Source organism: Ptychodera flava, chromosome 5 (assembly GCF_041260155.1).
Source record: "Ptychodera flava strain L36383 chromosome 5, AS_Pfla_20210202, whole genome shotgun sequence".
NCBI classification, from domain to species: Eukaryota; Metazoa; Hemichordata; class Enteropneusta; family Ptychoderidae; genus Ptychodera; species Ptychodera flava.
Window position 1 is genome coordinate 39,378,484 of NC_091932.1, and position 20,662 is coordinate 39,399,145.

The window sequence follows — 20,662 nt, forward strand, 5'->3', positions numbered from 1 at the left end:
CACGTGACTATCAATTGGCGAATTAGAATACAGACTGCGGATGAGGTGTGTTATAATGATAAAATTTGAGTCCGAATATTTTTCTCCCAGGCGTATCCTACCTTAATAAATTCCTCGGAAAGGTGGAATAACATATTTCCATTTCGGCAATTCTTCTATGTCTCCAAGATATCAAATGTTTCTCCTCTCATCACAAAATGTGTAGCATTGGTATGCAGTGATGATTGCTTTATCGCGCCCACTATTGCCGCAGGTCAGTGAAATATCAATAGCTTGTTCCTGAAGGAATAAAAGTGTTGACAAGACTGATCTGTTTTCACTGTTTTGAAATTGCGAAGGGTTTATCGGTTCTGATGCATTCGTGGCCGAGGGAAATGTGATACCGTTCTGCGCCCATCATAAATCGTCACCAAATGATGATCTCACTTAAATTCCATGAGACCTGAAAGTTGATTTAAATTGATCCTCGAAATTACCGTTTTACTTTAGCCAATTCGGGTTCTTCCTTGAAATTGCGCAAAATTTATACTCCCGCATTGCAATTTATTCCTGTGCTTTACGCGCATTTCTGCACTTTTAAAGGAACTGTTTTCTTTTCTTCAGGAAGCATGTTGAAATACTCTACAATGATTGTGTTCTGTCAACACTGCCTGTATATGTAATGCGTCTATTACTGTGGACGATTGTAAAAAATAGACTCCACCAGTAACAATGTAACTAATGGAAGATATCGCTGCTTCGCAAAAACAATCGTACGCCGCCTCTGCAGCTTTGCAAAATAAATTCGAGGAATAATGTTTTCCTTTGACCTAAGGCCACGATTTTTCCTCAATTAAAGAATGTTTCTCTTTTCAGCGTAAAATGTCGAAAGGGATGAAAACATTGTACCACTATCCGGAAGAATATTTCAATAGACTCAGTATCTTCAAGAAGTACACAAGCTATTCCCAGGAAGACCAGCAGAGAAGCTTAAACGAAACGTTTGGAAATTTCAAGCCAAAAAGACATTCACTCAGGATACTAGCTGTCGGGGCAGGCGATGGTATGTACAGTGTACTGCATTTTTTCAGTGTGTGTCCACAGTATTGCATCTGACGTTGACACTTCTAATCTTCATAAATGTAATAATCTCCATGAATATATTGAAACCGTAATTGTAATAACATCAACCACGATCAAAATAAAACAGTCAACGATAAATGTAACCAAACCATAAAAGAAGATACACAAGTTAACCATAAATGTAATGAAGGTGAACAATAAATGTACTAAACGTACATCAGTCTTAATAATTTGTTTGTCAATGCCATAGGCTCTAACGCCACTATTGTGGCATTATTGTATACTTGTACCTACTGTCAGACTGTATTCGATTCCCTTCCTACTACAATCTGTTTTCTGTAATTCAGTCTTCATTACAAGCGCACAAATGAATAACACAAGGATGCTACATTTCTTTCAATCTGATACATACCAACAGACGCATCAGAGCCATTACAGAGGAAAACCAAATTGACAGGCAAAAATCCCAAAATTTAAGAAGCAGCCAAACCTCTTAACACATAATGTATTTGGATAAAAAGGGAGTTCTTGTTCAAATCCCTTTCAACCAACCATATTTTTTTTCTTTAGGGATATAGCATACAACTACAGTTGACACAAAACAAGGGTGTCTTCCATCACGCGTAAGGTGAAACATACGCTACTTTCATAAATTGTTTACAACAACCTTTGACAAACTTTGAAGTAGAAGCAGAGCTTGACTCAAGAAAGTCAAAGAAGGAGAGCCCTTGTCAAAGATGAGTTTATTTTGACTCCAAACACAGGAGATGACACAACTGAATACCACAGAAACAATCTAGCCCTCTCGTTTAGGACAGATGGCAAACACAAAACCAGAAAACTGTGAAACGTGGGAATACAAAAATAAATCTAGCTATTAACGAAGAGGTTGCATTCAGTTGTTGAAAAGCCCGTTACAGCGAATCAAAACCAGATATGAACTGAAAATGCTCACGTGTTTCATTATATATTGCATTTATGTGCAAGTTTGAACCTTTGCTACATGCTTTGCTACATTTAAAGTGTTATGATCAACACAATGAATTTCACCACAGACCAATTCTAAAGGTCATTAAGTATTCAAATATGTAATTAGCTGAAATAAAAATAACTAATTTCTTTGAGTACTGTCATTGTATCACAATATAGCATGTGTAATTACCTTGGTCAAGTCCTTCAAGCTCTATATGCCAACCGTGAAAGCTTGTTAGCTATTTATGCAAATTATGAATTAGCTGACATGAAAATGCAAAATGACTTTCAATACTGTTATAACCTGGTATAATGATCAATGTACACAGCATGTTTCGCCAAATTTTATCAAGTAAATGCCAGTATATATCCCTAATTTGGAAGGTTCATTAAATATGCATATTGGGAATTGGCTGAAAAAAATGTCAAATGACTTTCAATAATCTTGTATCATAGTATCTTTAATGTACATAGCAAGTTTTGCCAACTTTGGTCAAGTCAAAACAGATAAATATCGCTAATAAATGCGGGATATCGGACCGCAGGCGGGCGAAGATTGCATTATAAGCGCGCCAACCCAAACTCACTGCATGGACACGAAATCGAAGTCCAAAGTCAACTACGTCATTGTTAGAATAAGAGAGGTTTCCATCACACGGGAGCATACCACCACAAATTTTGCACAGATGGCGTTGCACTGGCATTGAAAAAGGGTGCATAGGAGCATGGGAACGCGGGCAGTTTCCCTCGCTATGGGTAGGAAATGCATTGAGCAAGAGACACTTCCGGGTTCGCAAAAAAAACGAGGATCCCATTTACGGGGCGCTCAAATATAACTATTTTCTGTGATACATAGCAGAGGCGTATATGTTTGTGATGCTGAGAATAACATCAGTAAATAAATGACGGGTTTTAAAAGTTGACGTTTTTTGCGATGAAACAGACTTCTGAAGGTAGCTCGCTTGGGGAACATGTCATCCCGGCCGCTGTCCGCTTTGACCCCAGTAATTCACACTGGTTTTGGTCGGCCCCAGGTACCCAGGTCATTTCGACCCCGTCACACTTTTGCCTACATGTCCACGGAGACGATTCAACATGTTCCACAACAAAGCCAAGACAAAAATTGAAAATATCAATAAAATGGCTTCACAAAGGCTGAAATACACGATACTCGATGAAGTATGAAGTTTATGAAATGAAATCAAAATTGACAACACAAGTGTTTGTCTCGGGAATACCACTTGAAGTTGAACTATTCTACAGACTGTTTTTTCCATACAGTGCAGTATTTGTCAGTGACAAATTAATCTTTGCAATACATTTTTTGCGATGAGCTGGAAATTTGATTAATATCGAGTTAATGTACATAAATATTCCGTTATTTACTGGGACACGTTTATTTTCTCGATCCGCTATCTGCGGACTACGTGCTGAAGTACATTGACTGTTCATGTCAACGATCGTTCTCCCTCTGCAGAGTTTCTGTATCCCGTTCAACAACGCTGTACCTCGATCACACGATAGTGACGCTATGTAGCTGTGCAGTATTGAAACTTATCATAAAATGGCCACCTTGTCTAACAGTAACACGTATTGTCGGGATTATCGTACGGAAAAAAAGACTGCAAAAGTAAGACTTATGAATCTTCATCAGAATTGAACACATCATGATTGTACACGAGTATCAACCGTGAATGCACGTTGAGCTCGGCAGTTACACAAGCATGGTACGCTACATGCATAGCCCTACGAGTATGGCGACAGTGTCCGGCTTTGGCTACGCCGCCTACCGGAGGTGGGAGGCGGCGTAGCCAAAGCCGGACACTCTCGTCATACTCGTAGGGCTAGCTACATGCACTGCCGCGATGCCGATCGTATGCATTCCAAGGCCTATCCGGAATTTGTTTCACAAACAACCTCAAAGGAGAGCAACATACTTCTATGGACAATGACGAACACGTTTCTTGGCGAAGCAAAGTCAAAACAGTGCAGAAGTACATGAAGTAGGTCAAGGCCTTGGACTCTGTGCACGAACCTGATTGGACACTTCAATACCTTTGACCCAAAGTTATTATTCATCAGCACTTCCATGCCATGAGGCTAGGTAGAGAACGTATGTACTCATTTCTGGCGATCGAGCAGCGAGGGAAACAATCAATCACCAAGGATAAAGCTAATTTGCTAAACGATATTTTATCTTGAATAGTGAGTTGAATGAGTAATAAAATATCATATTTTAATGTTCAATACGAGGTTGAAACACGGAGGGACCGTGGTTGAAACCAGAGCTATCCAGCTGTAGCCAACCTGGACAAGCACATTTCACAGCGCCCTCAAACAGTCGATTGTTTTCACTTGTCATACGCGGCGTAACAGAAAAATTAAAACTTTCATAACTTCATTAATATCCAAGCCACGCCCACCAAAACCTTTTCAGTTCTAGCCATATGAATTCTGAAGATGTCTACCAAATTTGACTGAAATACGTTCAGCCGTTTTTGATAAAATGGACCAACAGACAGACAGACAGACAGACAGACAGACAGACACACAGACACACAGACAGACAGACATCGCTGCGAAATATGCTCACGTGTTCACACGTGAGCAAAAAAATGAGAAATAACAGGTGATTGTAGGTATATGCCAAGTTCAAGTGCAATTCAGTAGAGTATGGCTGCATGGCTCGCCATAAGATCCACCAAACTGAATCACGAACTAATATAGACCGATCCGTGAAGTTACATTCATTTAATGCGTACGTCACCATAATACTAAAGAGCAAAGCTAACATTATTTTCCTAATAGTCAGGTGGCTTAACAAAAATATCGTTACACGGATGACAAAAGTGCCAAATTGGGTACAGAGGTTCGTATATATGTGTAGATCAAAATTAGCTATTGCTCCAAAATTTGGCCAGCGGAAAGGCTCGATGATGTCATAAATTCAAAATGGCCACCGTTATATTGCTTAAAAATGGTAAAATACGGCTAATTCAGTCAGTTTTCAATATTTGTTTGAATAAACTGACAGAAACATCCAAAATTACAAATACAACATAAAATTGATGCAAACCAATTAATGTGATGACGTCGTAAAACCAAAATGGCCGACCAAATTCAAAATATCCCCCATAATATCGTGTGATAATGTTCAAATACTGTTAATTAAGTCTGTGTCCAGCATTTTAGTGCCTGAGCCGAAATGAACACCTCAAATTACGGACAACACCTTTAATTGATGAAAATAAATATTTTGATGACGTCATAAAACCGAAATGGCAACCGAAAATTATAAAATGGCCTATTATGATGTTCACTATGCTTAGTACAATGACCCATTTATGTGACAAAATGATAGTTCAAAGGTAATGTACAATTTGTCTTGATGATCCATGAACTCAAAATAAATGATAAATGTACCAAACTCAGCCAATAACCTCAACACAAGTTACAAAACTATTACGAAATTATTGATTATTTAACAATGGCCTCTGTCTGAAAACTGAATCAATGTAAAGGAAATGAGGGCAACTTTACGCATCGGTTCTACCTTTGAAAGTGTTACGATATAGTGAGTAGATCAATTATAGTAGTGTGATTTCATGATAACAAAAAACATTCCTTGACCTTGGTCATGTGACCTTGGTCCCCGAAAAAAGGTTTTATGTTTGTGATTTGGGTCTTTTGCTTCCTTTGTTTGAGAAGCCTTTTTCGTTTGTTGAATTTTCTGTTATTTATATCTCGATGTGTGGTGACAGACACATAATTTTGTACTACAGTATTTCTCTTTTCGGAGGATGTGCTGGCCTAAAAAGACCGTTTCGTCAGAGTTATATGAACAAAGAGAATACTTTTTTGCCTTTTGAAGGTAGCTTACCTTGCTTTTTTAGCAGCTTTCGTGAATTTTATGAAAAGCGTCTTTGCCTTTCGTGTTTGGCATCGTTTTGCTGTTTGGAAACCAAAAACATAAAAACGCCAGGAAGAACATAAACAGAAATTCGAAGATTAAACAAAAACAAGAACTCAGAAAGAGTCTCAGATTCATAAAAAATCTTGCAAATCAAACCTAAAAATGTTGAATACTTTTTTGCCTTTTGAAGGTAGCTTACCTTGCTTTTAGAAGCTTTCGTGAATTTTATGAAAAGCGTCTTTGCCTATCCTGTTTGGCATCGTTTTGCTGTTTGGAAACCAAAAACATAAAAAACGCCAGGAAGAACATAAACAGAAATTCGAAGATTAAACAAAAACAAGAACTAAGAAAGAGTCTCAGATTCATCAAAAATCTTGAAAATCAAACCTTACAAATGTTGAAATCAAAGCATTAAGCAAAGGCTTGAAATTTATTTCCATTCCAAAGTGCCTATACAGAAAAATTGCCCTATCAGATATCAACAAATTTATTCGCATCATAAGATTTGTGCAATATCATGAGAAACAAACGATCAATCAATCAATCAGACATCTGTTCTAGATAAGTCCAATGTCGACACTACTAACAGCGGAAAACCCAAATTGTAAAACTGTCTCGAAGCAACTTAGATCGATAGAGGAAATTCTATTCGCAACCCACATCAGAAAGAACATTACTCTTATAGAAAAGACTGCTCTGAACAATCTGACTGAAAACAAACAACTCGCAATAAAACCCATCAATAAAGGAAGAGGCATAGCAATTGTGAATACGACAAATGACATTAAAGAAAGTTAGGCAACCTTGGCGACATTAACTACACGTTGGATATTGTATATGAAATCATTTATCTGCGACACGCAGATCCTTGACGAGGTGATTTACAGTTTCCCCATTCCCATAAGTAGAATAATTTGTACACCACGATGGTATCTCCCGCCAAACATACACAGAACCCAAGCAGAAGGAACAATCATCATCCAAAGTCTCAATAGAAATGGCTGCTCGAGCCCAATAAACCAAATCTCGGAATTTCTAGACTTGTCATAAAACCAATCACGCAAAGACGACTTACCTATGTCAGGGACACAAAAACTTCATTAACTGGTTAGAATCAACAAAATACAGGCAAACTCTATTCTGGTAACATTAGACGTGGTATCGATGTAGAAAAACATGCCAAAAATGAAGCCGTAAATGCAGCGATCGTAGCGTTGGACTCTGAAACAGTACCAGCCAACTGATACAAAAACCCACTAACAACGTACATGAAAGCCTTACTGCCGATTATTCTGAAACACAACATATTTACTTCAAATGAGAAAATTACAAACATATCTATGGATGCAGCATAGGCTCACCAGAAATAGCTTATATCACATACTATGAAACGGAGAAAGTTATATTAAATGCCAATCCGGACAAATATTCGTATGGAAACGTTTAAAAGCCGACTTTTCATGATTTACTCAGGAACAGAACATAAACCAATAACATTCAGAACATTTGTCAAGGAGTGCAACACAATGTACCCTAGGTTCAACTTGGGAATTCATAATTGAACATTCTATCAACAAAATCTCATACCCTGACCTTGTGGTCTTCAAATGCCAGAGAGGCAATTGAGAGAGATTGCTCGACTGCAAAACCCACACCAAACCATCTGACGATATTATCTGCCACTAACCTTCACATGATCATTAAAGAAAGGTGAATTACTCATATATGTTCGCACATGCAACAACAATATGGACTTCATAAAAAAGGTCAATTTCTCAACGCAAAAACTTCAACAACGAGATTAGAAAAAGAAAGACATAGCTTGTATCGAAAAGAAGTTAATGTAACAAAATGTCAGCCATCCTTCATCAACAAAAATAAGAGTAATGATGCAACAAAAAACTTGTCAAGACAACCTTATCAAAACCAGCTAATCAAACAATGTGACACAAGGAGAGTGCAAATGAACGGTCTGAGCAACAATTCACGTAACAATCAGACCATAACATAATGATCTTAGCATCCCTACTTGATGGCTACCATCAAACTAAGCATGTTGGAATACAAGACCATTCAAGTGACTGAAGAAGGGACCCCACTTTGGCCCGAAACGCCGCTAGGAGGAATCACCATCATAAAACCTTTTCTCTGAGACCAAGGTCACATTACGAGGGTCAAAGCACTATCGATTCACTGGTTTCTCACCATTTTTCCCTATCACGAAACCACATTGATTTACTCACTATACCGTATCATAAACAATGTTGAACCAGTGTGTGAAGTTGCCTTCATTTCCTTTTATATCGATTCGATTTTCAAACACAGATCATTGTTTAATAATAAATAATCTCATAAGAGTTTGTTACTTGTGTTGAACTTATCGGCTAAGTTTTGGTACATTTATCTTTTGAGTTTATGGAAATTGTACATTACCTTGAAACTATCATTTTGTCACGTAAATGGGCAATTGTACCAAGCATAGTTAAAGGTATACTGTCACCTGTTCCAATTTTGCCACAGTTACCATGGAAAGAGAAAATCTAACCAATCACAGATTTTGAGCGGGTGGCCGCTTTTTAAAAACAGTGCCCTCACATGGGCATTTTGAATACCAAGGAACGCCCCTTTGACCATATATGGGCATATTTAGATTACAGGTGACTGTATACCTTTAACTTCATAATCGGCCATTTTATAACTTTCTGTTGCCATTTGGTTTTATGACGTCATCACAATAATTAATTTGCATCAATTATATGTTTTGCCTATAATTTGGGGTGTTAATTTCAGTTCAGGTGATAAAATGCTTTTACATTTTAGACAATGTTACGGCAGACATTTGAATTTGGTCGGCCATTTTGGATTATGACGTCATCATAATAATTGATTTGCGTCAATTTAATGTTTGTGTCAGTTTATTCAAAATTTATTGAAATGGTTCTACTCCGGAATAAAAAGGACGCGACGCGCGATGCATTCTACAGACCCAGTACGCCCAAATAATCACGTGATGCCGGTACAAACAAACCCACATGTGTACTAACGCGTATGGAAATACACGTACATTTATGCGCGTTTGCGCACATGGCTTTGTTTGTACCGTGGTCGATTCGAATTCCGGGTTTGGCCCATTGGCCGAATAAACCGTATTTATCATTTTTAAGCAATATAATGGCGGCCATTTTGAATTTATGACGTCATCGAGCCTTTCCGGTGGCCCAAATTTTTGGAGCAATAGCTAATTTTGATCTACACATATATGTGAACCTCTGTACCAAATTTGGCACTTTGTCATCCGTGTAACGATCTTGCTGATTTTTGTTGCTAAGCCACCTGACTATAACGTTCATTACTAGAACAACTTTAAATGGCAAGAAAAAAACGTTTGAGTACGATAATTGAAGAAGGCTGTACAAATGAGAAATGTACATCTGTGCATGCATATATTGTCAAACGGAAAACTTGGCATTGTAAAGTTATACATATTATGTTTGTGTAATGCTGATCAACCGGCAAAAACGAAAGTTAACGACATATGAAAGGACTTTCTGAAGCGGCTTAATATGTAGAGACATTTATACGTAAACTTTTATGTATGTGCCTATATACATGCATACATGCATGCATGCATGCTGGCATGCATGCATGCTGGCATGCAAACATACATGCATACATGCATGTATGCATGCATGCGTAAGTACCTACGTACATACGCACATACATAAATACATACATACATTACATACACACACACATTTACATACACACACACGCATGCACACTCATACATACATACATACATACATACATACATACATACATACATACATACATACATACATACATACATACATACATAGCCTACATACATAGATACATAGATACATAGATACATAGATACATACATACATACATACATACATACATACATACATACATACATACATACATGTATGTATGTATGTATGTATGTATGTATGTATGTATGTATGTATGTATGCATACATATTCTATACACCGAGATAGTGCGCTTATTGCGCGTTTTTATTGTTTCGCAGATTATTGTATGAACTATGAAAGTATGACTTTGTTTATCTCATGCTTATGTCTCTACACTCAGGCAGCTCTGATGTTCCAATCATTGACATTTTGCACAGTAAGCAATGCCAAATCAACTACAATGTTGTAGAACCTATCGTGGTCGAACTGGAGAAATTCAAATCATTGGTTGCATCGAAGCAGGAGCAAGGACAATGGACAAGAGTCAAGTTTAAGTTTTACCAAACTACCATTGAAAATTATCTCGAAGAATCACAGACGAGGGTAGCTGAGGACAACTTCGACATCATACACACTATACAATGTGCGTACGCCATGTCAGATCCAGGAGGTATTTTCGCTGGTCTTTATGGGCGCCTTGAAAGAGGAGGGATGCTGTTTAACACCATGGCTGCTGGTACGTAACTGTTTAAAATGCTGAATGTCGTCTTTATACAGTCGATTCACAATTTGTCTGTGGAAACATAACCGAGTACTAGCCGTTCAATTTTTGCCGCCTACCGAACGAAAAGTTTTTGGTGTAATGCTAAGCAATTTTGCGATAAAAAATCACATCAGATTCTATACCCTAGCTAAATAGTTGCTAAAACGCCTTTAGCAAGGATCTGTACTGGGGCCTTTACTTTTTTTCAATATATGTAAACGATATACAATCTGCAGTGTCATGCAAATTGCTCTTATATGCTGATGATTCAGCTCTTCTTATGTCTAGCACAATTGTTGAACATATTCAAACAAAACTTGGTATGGAATGTGGGTATCTCAATGAATGGCTAATTGATAATGAATTATCTTTTCATATCGGTAAAACAGAATCCATTTTATTTGGTTCAAGTCGAAAATTTATACAGTGTTCGGAAATGCAGGTTTTGTGTCAGGATGTTAACATCACTGCAAAACAGTGTGTGCAATATCTTGGTACTGACTTGGATCAATCCTTGTCTGGTGAAACAGTAGCATCTTAGGTTATTAAAAAGACATGCTCTCGTCTCAAATTTTTATATCGTAATATGAGAATACTTTTGGCTAACTGTTTGATACAATGACATTTTTGAATATGCAAGCTCTTACTGGTACAGTGCCTTGACTCTAAAAAGCAAATAAAAACTTCAAAACTTCCCAAAATAAAGTTATACGATTTGTCCTGGTATGTCAGCAAGAGCACACCTTGAATCTGTTCACTTCAAACAAATGGGATGGCTACCTGTTAACCACAGAGTCGCATATATAAAACTCATTCGTGTTCATAGAGTTACATTAGGATTAGCAACGAAATATTTGTCAGATAATTTTGTTGTTCACAGTCATGTACATAATACGAGATCCGGACTCTATTCTATTTTCATTCCAGGTGGGGCTCAGTTTTATTAGAATAGTTTTGTATTACAGCTAGTGTGGAATGGAACAAATTTTCAAGAAATATACAGAGTATCTTCAAATTCTCTGTTTAAAAGAAAGTTAAAGAAGTATTTTCATGAAGCAATGAATCAAAGTGAGCAAAATGATTTTGTTTTTTTATCGTTGTAGTGCCGATTTGCTTGTGAATTTATTTTTCGTGAGACCACAGGGAAATAAGTTGTTAACTTTTCTGTGTTATCCCAGCACTTTCGTGTTTGTCTTTTCCTTGTGTGTATTGTATGATTATTTTTTAAGTGCTAAATAAATCAAATCAAATCAAAAAGCTTGCAAGATGAAGACCTCGTGGATGGCACAAGACATAATCACGTTAAATCGGTCATTTTGTAGACTGTGATTTTATTTATAGATGAAGTAACAATTTTAGAAATAACATCATGAGATAGCGTAAAACTGACATCTACTTATGGACGGCTTAGGAAATCAATCTTACATTTATAGTTAGGAACGTAAAACTTATCAAAAGTCATGTTTCCTGTCAATTAAGGTCCTCTGGAAAAGCTGTTTGCCAAGGGAAATGAGATACACCCAGAATCACACAAGTGTGTAGGATCAGCCTCGCTTCGAAGAATGATACAACGCAGTCTTCCTGACGTCGAAATAAACACCATCTATAAAAAGATCGCTTTATTAGCCGATGAATGTTTCAAAGAAGAATCCCGAGAAGGAAACATGATACTGGATTTTCTGACGTACACTCTTGATTTTCGAAAAAGCGTTTCTGAGAGAGTACTCAGTGACTTCATGACATTCATGAGGGAAGAATGTTGTTACGAGAAAGACGGCAAATTATTTCTTCAGAGAGACGAGGAAGATATTGTTATCTTTAAAAAGTAGTCTCATCAGTAATCTGATTTCTTATTTTGCTACCTTTTATGAACATGTCTCAGAAATATACAAACTGCAAAATTCATGGTTAAATGGTATCTTTTTCACTTAAACAATAATTTGAATATTATTTCGTGGTTATTGTAGATTTTTGTGAAAAGCAATATGGCCGCCGAACCATGTGTACAGTCCATATGCCTTTTGCAAATTTGATAGTTATCACACCAGTAATAACATGAGTAAAATTCGGTTCACATGGTTTTTTGGTTGTGGATTTTAGGATTTGTGTAGATTAAATTTGATTTTATAAAAAATCCAACATGGTTGCCAAACCACATGATCCATCCAAATACCCTTTGCAAACTTACTCACTCTAGTAACGAGACGAGTAAAATTACCGTTCAAATAGTGTGTTGGTTCTTGAGATTAACATTTTGTAGATAACATTTGAATTAAAAAAATCAAATGTGGCAGCCAAACCACGTGGCCAATTCATATGCATTTTACAAAGTTGATAGTACTGAAACCAGTTATGACATGCGTAAAATTTCAGTTCAAATGGTGCGTTGGTTCTGGAGTTTAAGTTTTTTTGTAGTTTAAATTGGATTATATGAAAAATCCGATATTGCGGCCAAACCATGCGATCGATCCAAGTGCCTTTCTCATACTTGGTGGTACTCACAATAATGGTAACACGAGTAAAACCAGATATGAACTGAAACTACTCACGTGTTTCATAATATATTGCAGTTATGTGAAATTTGAACCTTTGTCACATGTAACAGTTTGCAACTTCATTGAAAGTGTTATGATCAACATCATGAACAATATTCACCACAGATTAATTCTAAAATCATTAAGTACTCAAATATGTAATTAGCTGAAATAAAAATACTAAATTTCTTTTAACTGCTGTCATTGTATCTTCACTTTATATAGCAAGTGTAATTGCCTTTGGTCACGTCCTTAAAGCTATATATATATCAAACTGTAAGAGCTCATTAGAAATGCAAATTATAAATAAGCTGACATAAAATGCGAAATGACTTTCAATATTGTTATGACCTGGTATAATCATCAATGTACATAGCATGTTTTGCCAACTGTGATCAAGTAAATCCAACTATATATCCCTAAATAGGAAAGTTCATTAAATATGCAAAAAAGGAATTGGCTGAAGTAAAACTGCTTCATGACTTTTAATAATGTTATCTCATAGTATCTTTAATTTACATAGCAAGTTTGATCAATTTTGGTCAAGTCAATTCAAATATATATCCCTAATTTCAAAAGTGCATTAAATATGCAAATTAGGAGTTGGATGTAATAAAAATGCTTAATGACTTTCAAGGATGTTGTATCACAGTATCTTCAATATATGTAGCAAGTTTCATCAACTTTGGTCGAGTCAATTCAGATATATAACCCTAATTAGGAAGTTCATTAAATATGTAAATTAGGGATTGGCTGAAGTAAATATGCTTGATGACTTTCAATATTGTTATATCATAGTATCTTTAATGTACATAGCAAGTTTCATCAACTTTGGTCAAGTCAATTCAGATATAAATCCCTAATTAGGAAAGTTCATTAAATATGCAAATTAGGAATTGGCTGAAGTAAAAATGCTTAATGACTTTCAATAATGTTATATCATAGTATCTTCAATATACATACCAAGTTTCGTCAATTTTGATCGAGTCAATTCAGATATATATCCCTAATTAGGAAAGTTCATTAAATATGCAAATTAGCAATTATCTTTCATGTCATCCCTTAATACCTTTCACGGCTGATATATCTTGGTGTGATCAAAATTTGTAGCAAATCTCATCAAATTGTGTGCAGTCGTTCTGAATGTATATCCATTTTTTCTAAAATCATTAATTATGCAAATGAGCAATAAGTAAGCAAACTACACCCACCAAAAACTAATCAGTTCTTGCCATTTAAAACTGTATCTATGTACCAGATTTGATTCTGATCTGATGAGTCGTTTTTGAGATATCGAGAGCACAGACAGACGGACAGACAGAGAGACAGACAGACAGACAAATACACAGACACAGACAGACAGACAGACAGACAGACAGACAGACATCGATACGATATCAGCTTACGTGTGTGAACACGTGAGCTAATGAGTAAAATTTCAATTCAAATTGTCATTTGATTCCGGAGTTTAAGATTTTTATAGATTAAATTGGATTTTTCTAAATTCCAATATGGCGCCCAAGGTCACGTGACTGTTTGCAATTTTTTTGCAAATTTTGAAGAACAATGAACATATTTGCTACACACCAAATTTCAAATTGACCAGACCCCTGGTCCTTTAAGAGAAGCCAGATTATGTGATGACTAAAAATTCCAGGGAAAGGTGCAAGGGGTTACCGACCGAGAAAGGCAGATACAAGATCTCATATTTATCTAAGCGGAGAAAAAGTCTGCCCGGTTTTTTGCCCAGGCAATTTATCATTTTAAAAGGAAGAAATAATCGAGCCATATTGTAGTGTGGTATCTTGTATTGGAGCTTGAATTGTGGCAGTTTCATTAAAACAACAATATGATTATTAGATTATTATGGCTTTTCTACATGCGAGTCAATCAGCACTGGCTGATACTATATCCATGAGATGGGAATTAGATGGAGGCGTTAACCCGTATATACCGTATATGTATATACCGTAGATATAATTTTGTCATCGAAGTGAGTCATAAAAGTCTCTGGTGGTCGACTATATCCTAAATATGGCGGATTTCCAAGGGTAAAACATTTAAGATAATACAGAAATGAAAGTAAAGTATTAGGTTATAAAGGAATTTAATGCCAGAAATGTCTAAAAAGATGAAATAGAGGTTTAGCTGGTTTCACGAACAAACAAAACTTTTTGCTATGCCAGCAATAACATTTGTGTTAAAGGTATTTGTGAGATCACTATCTCAAACTCTTGCTGTGATGAGAAGTCGACTTTTTACCCAAAATACATCTAAATAGCATGAAGTGTGTTCCCCAGCACAAGGCAATAGCTATTTAAAGGTAGCGAGAATTGCTCAGTCCTTCATCTCAGTGTCCTAACCCCAGCAGAAACCCTCCTTTAAAAACGAGGATATCAAGATATAATATCTACATATATTTTTGAGATTTGACTTCCAATGTGTCTGATAACTAACTTTTCATCGGATGAAACGGTGGTGGGAAACTTTGGAGTGTGCAGGGTATGGATTAGACTTGCTCCAAGTTTGTGGGTTTATAAATATCAAAACAGGATAAAGTGAAAAAGTAAACTTTACCAGACCGTCGCGTTAATGGTAGGCTGTTGCGTAGATACATAGATACATAGATAGCATACTGATTAACTGATTGATTGAAATGCCGAATAATTGTTCAAAACTCACCATGCCTAATTGAACGAGGTTTCCTACAAGAGGCCACGGCGCAGGTCCAGGAATTCCCAATTTTCGGAATGTGGAAAAAGGCCATGTTGCATACCTGCAATGGACATAACAATAAACTTGGCATGCTGTACCTGAAACCAAGTTTGCATTGTGTCTCAGTTTAGAAGTGGCAATTGTTACCATGGAAGCATTCTTTGGAGGAGTATCCGTAAACCATAAGCTTATAATACAATTTTAAAGCATCTGGTACACCTTACAAAATTCATCCTTGTGTTTAAGTAATGGTTATCAAACACTCTTGGAATAAGAAGGCAGACTTTTACAATTATGTAACTGGTTGACTATATCAGACTTCAGTCTTTTATAAAGTCCTGCGATGCACCTAGTTGACGTTGATGTCGCCTAACTTCATTTCAAGAAGACACGATGCGGATGCAGCCAACTGGTCACTTCAGTAAATTTTACGAAGTCATCACAAAACAATGTTTCTTAAGCTGGTACTGTGATGTTACATATTTTTCACCTTAAACTTACAATATTGAGAGGAAATTGAGCCTGTTTATAACTGCCCTTCCACCAGCATATGCCAAAAACATACCCTCCCACTGAATTATAATGCCCGCTGCCCTCCAGCATCTATGGTCTTCATGTTCCCCACTCCCCACAACAGTTCAAGATTCCCGCTGCCGTCTCCCAATCCCTGACACTCCTTAATCTTCCCTAAAGTTCTATCAACCACAGCATTCCCCTCTCACTACTCCTATTTTCAGTATTTTCCGGTACGTACTGCCAGGAATTTTATCTCCGCCCACGACAGAAGCTGAAATTTTTCTCTGCTCACTGTAAAATGACTTTTCTCCCGTTCCACTGATTATTTTTTATTTTGCCCATTGGCTGAAAAACAGCGCATAAAGAGCACCGTTGGTTTCATCTGACGATATTTCAAAAAGTTATATGCTATTGTAAGGGCACGATAACAAAATTAATCTTCGATAAGTGAGTCGTTAATTAGTTGCAACATTCAAAGACAAATGTGCGTTCTAATGATAATGCTTGTCTTCTAATACTCTTTATTTTTATGTTTTATATTCATACATTTTATGTTAATGTTCAATACTTTATATGTGTTTATGAATTTTAATGTTGGAAACTGACGTATCCGTTTGAACGTCACTGGTGCACCATGGGAAGAGTAAATAACTGTCCCTCCACTTCACACCGTGCCAATAGCCAGTGGGGAGAAGAGCAGCTCGACCTGGATTTTGGACTTCAAATCACGCTTCGGGCAAATTTATCATAGATTACAGTGCGCCGTCACTGTATATTTAGAGTCTGTCCTTCTGCATAGTCGGCTGCCCTAGTTGACATCATTACGTAACATACTACCTTGGCAATACTTTTATCGGTTCAAAATTCACACTGACTAAAACTTTGAGTCCTACTTCTGCTCTTTAAAAACCTTTAAAAGGATCGATTATTAAGAGCAGGCAACATTCTAACTTGAAGTACAGCGCCACAACAGATATTCAACATGAATGTCCTGTTCAATTCGGTTACCATGGTCTCCACAAACATTTAAGCTCATACCACGGGAAAATAAGCCGTTGTTAAATCATAATAAACGGTTAAATGTTATTTTTGTCATTAATAAATTTATGAATCTGAATATCGGTGATAAAATGTTCAATTTCTGTCATACATGTATACTTACATAATTATCAAGCCACACTGGAATTCTGATAGATGTCAACACTTTGTGGGGTTGTAGGGCAGAATTTTGATATCCCACAAAATGTTAGTGAGTGTAAACTTTGTATCACTGCAGCAAACTCATCGTTCCTGAAAACTCTAAATGATTTACATACTCACGGTTCTGGTTAAAACATAATGTAAAATACTTATATGTAAAACAGAACCAAAGCTATCACAGACAGAAGTAACCATGCTGGTATTTCAAGGCCAAGAAACTCCATGATTTCTCCAGACAACCTTGTGCTCCGTGACTGCTTGCCCGATTCTAATGCAGGGCGACGAAGATTGAAAAGAAATGACGCCATAATTACGCATGCGCACAGACACCAAAACTATTGTTACAAAGTTGTCGGCAGGTGACTGACCACCTGAACAGAACCTGTCTGTAAGAACTGTAGATTTCCTTTCCCAATATTTGAAGTAAAAGCTAGATGCGCTAGCATTATCTTAAGGTCGTCACTTTCTATGAGTGCACTGTCGATTACTCATTCAAAAAACACATACAGCCATTAGTTTTATAATGCGGCTAACATTATTCGAGTGTTTTATGTCTTCATCTTACAATACCTTTTAGAAATGTTGTTTTACCTCGATTATGAGCTGACAATTCAGCTTTTTCAGTTTTTGTGCTTTTCGTCACAGGGTCTGATGAAACAGGCATTTGGTACATAGAAGTAATCGTGTTTGCAAGTAGATTACGTATTGTTTGCATCCGATGCTAGACGATTCAGACCTGTCAGACAAGAAGGGAAAGTAAATAACGTTGAGAGCTTGAGACGACATGTCGATCTGTATACCAGTAGTGCACACAAACAAAATGATGGAGGAAAAAGTTAAAATGACTGCTAAATTTAGTTGTACGACACCGTATTCATTTTGTGCAGGTTGAGAACTTACTAAACATGGTAAATATCTTTACGTGACGAATGTTTACCAGATGTACTTGGTAATTGTTTCGATGAGGTTAGATAGCGTGCACTAATCTAGCCTACATACATTGAAAACACTGAATGTTCATAAAACCCCACTTTTGTAAAATTCAGAGCACGGATAATCGAACTGTAGATATAAAGAAACTATTAAACTAATTGTGTGATAGAAATCACGGTCGCTTTATAGAAGGACCGTGTAGAAATCAAGGGAAAATCGAATTAAGAATTTCATATTCATATACAGTTATAAATTCTAATTTACTACATTTCCCGAACTGTTTTTCATGCTTGTTTCAAGCATAGTCTTGACATAAATTTTAGTTCTTGCATCCAGAGTCTCTCAATACTCTGTGTTAGGCTTTGCAATTTCCTAGGAACCCCTTCACGTAAGTTTTGCCAATCCACAGTAATTTTCTTGCTGTCGCGCAGCAAATATTTCAGCATCTAGTCATTAATAGAACTCATTTACATATCTTCCCAATACAATAAAGCGCAGGGTCTAACACAAGTAAGTCATTATGATTAGGTGGTCACGAGGTGGTGGCTGAGTCTACAAGTTTTTGTTGGTGAAGATGCCTCCTTCAAGTATGAATTTCCAATTTTGTTTGAAGTTACCTTATTAATACAAAGGTTTTATGGAGCGTTTAGTTATTATGGCCAAGGATGGGCCGGCAAATTCTTCCTGTGCATCAGTCAAAATAAGTGACCCCTCCTATTCATTGCACCAAAGAAATGAAGACCCGCTTTTAGGATGACAAAAATTTCCCCAATTGCTTGAGTATAGCTACAAACACCTCTTGCTTGAGGAGGAGGAGCGATAGAATCCAAAAAAGATTCTCAGATTTTTTCAATTGCCCCTCCCCCTAACAAACTCACAATGCGTTAACGTTAAAATCTTCCCTTCTAACTTGCTTTATTTTTGAAATCACCCTGGATGTGACAGAAAAATACAGGTGTGTCGCTTATTTTTTGCGCAAGCATTTTTGAAGGGTCATGAAATTTCATGACTATATTGGAAGGCAAAATGTGGATGTGGCTGATATAGTGCTTCGTCCTAAAAATCTGTACATTTACACATGTTTGATGATTCATGTAAGCTTAAATGCACTTTGCTTGCAGTGGCAAGTAAAAAGTACGTGTGTGTAGAAAAATTTGATATTTGGATTCAATTGATAATGTTGAATTACTATACATGGTAGTCTATGAGAAAAATATGTAATACTTTTTTAATAAAAAGATACTAAAATCTGTGCATTTATAGACGTTTGATAATTGAAATAAATGTACTTGATGGAATAGGGCGGTTTTCCTGCTGTTGTGAAAATATATTACCCGTCTTTGCAGTTTTCTAATCTAAGGTGACCCCAAGGAATTTGCCGGCCGTTATAACTGAACGCTCCCTTATAGAAAAGTAAGCTTTCCTACAGCACTATACAATGCCATGGCAACATGTTTTTTTTTTAAATTCAACTCGCTTTTATAAAGAAGTATTAACCTGGTGCACCACAGGATGGCAAATCACTCTTAAAGGGCCTATGACATGCCCCATACAACCAAACGTAAAATCACTCTTTGGGTTTTGAAGTTAGCTTACGTCACTGTCTTGCATTGCGTATCGCCCCCTTGTCCAGATAAAACGCAAGTAAAAGTTACGGGTGGGCGTGTACCCCTAGCCCAACTTGTTCGACTTTTTTCGGCTTTTCGAAGTTCAGCCGACGACTTATTGTATCTTAATACGGGCAAACAATCTTTCACATCTTCGTAAATCCCATGTCCGTAACGGTGTGAGGCAAGGTTTTCCTTTGCTCAGAACGTAAACCAAGCGCGCAGAGGACGAGAAAACATTGTAAGCTTAGTGTTGAGTTTGCTATAGCAGTTCGTGTACACTCTAAAATAGGAGACATTTGCTGAAGTCATGACCTTTTGTATTGGCCAATGGCAGAAGGGAATTTCTCATGAATATTTAAATTTGTAAAAGCGGAAGTGAACGTACGATTTCGCGGGAACGAACCATTGGCAACTTTCGGCGGGTTTTTTAACCGCAGTTGACAGATATTCGGCGTCTCTCGAATGAAGATATCTCCAAAATGGTCTACACTTTGAAATGGCAGCTTTTTAGGGTGGTACGTGCGAGATTTTTCTCGTTACATCATTTTGAAGTTAGTCATTGAAATACGCAAATCGCCATCACACTTTCCCGCGATTTTAACGTTGACAGTCGACTAATTTTTGCGGGCGTTTTACGATCGTAGTTCTAGCTTACTTAATTATTTCTGATATCATTCGTAGGGGCAGAAAACCAGTTTTCTAATAATGCCTAACACTTGGGTCC

General features: G+C 36.9%; 1 protein-coding gene across 1 annotated transcript; it reads left to right on the forward strand.

Moving 5' to 3' along the window:
- Positions 1-861: 861 nt before the first annotated feature.
- Positions 862-12,259, forward strand: LOC139133709 (histamine N-methyltransferase-like). Its single transcript, XM_070700472.1, has 3 exons — positions 862-1,042; positions 10,068-10,403; positions 11,910-12,259. Exons 1-3 carry the CDS (start codon positions 862-864, stop codon positions 12,257-12,259), a joined length of 867 nt encoding a protein of 288 aa, XP_070556573.1.
- The last annotated feature ends 8,403 nt before the right edge of the window (positions 12,260-20,662 follow it).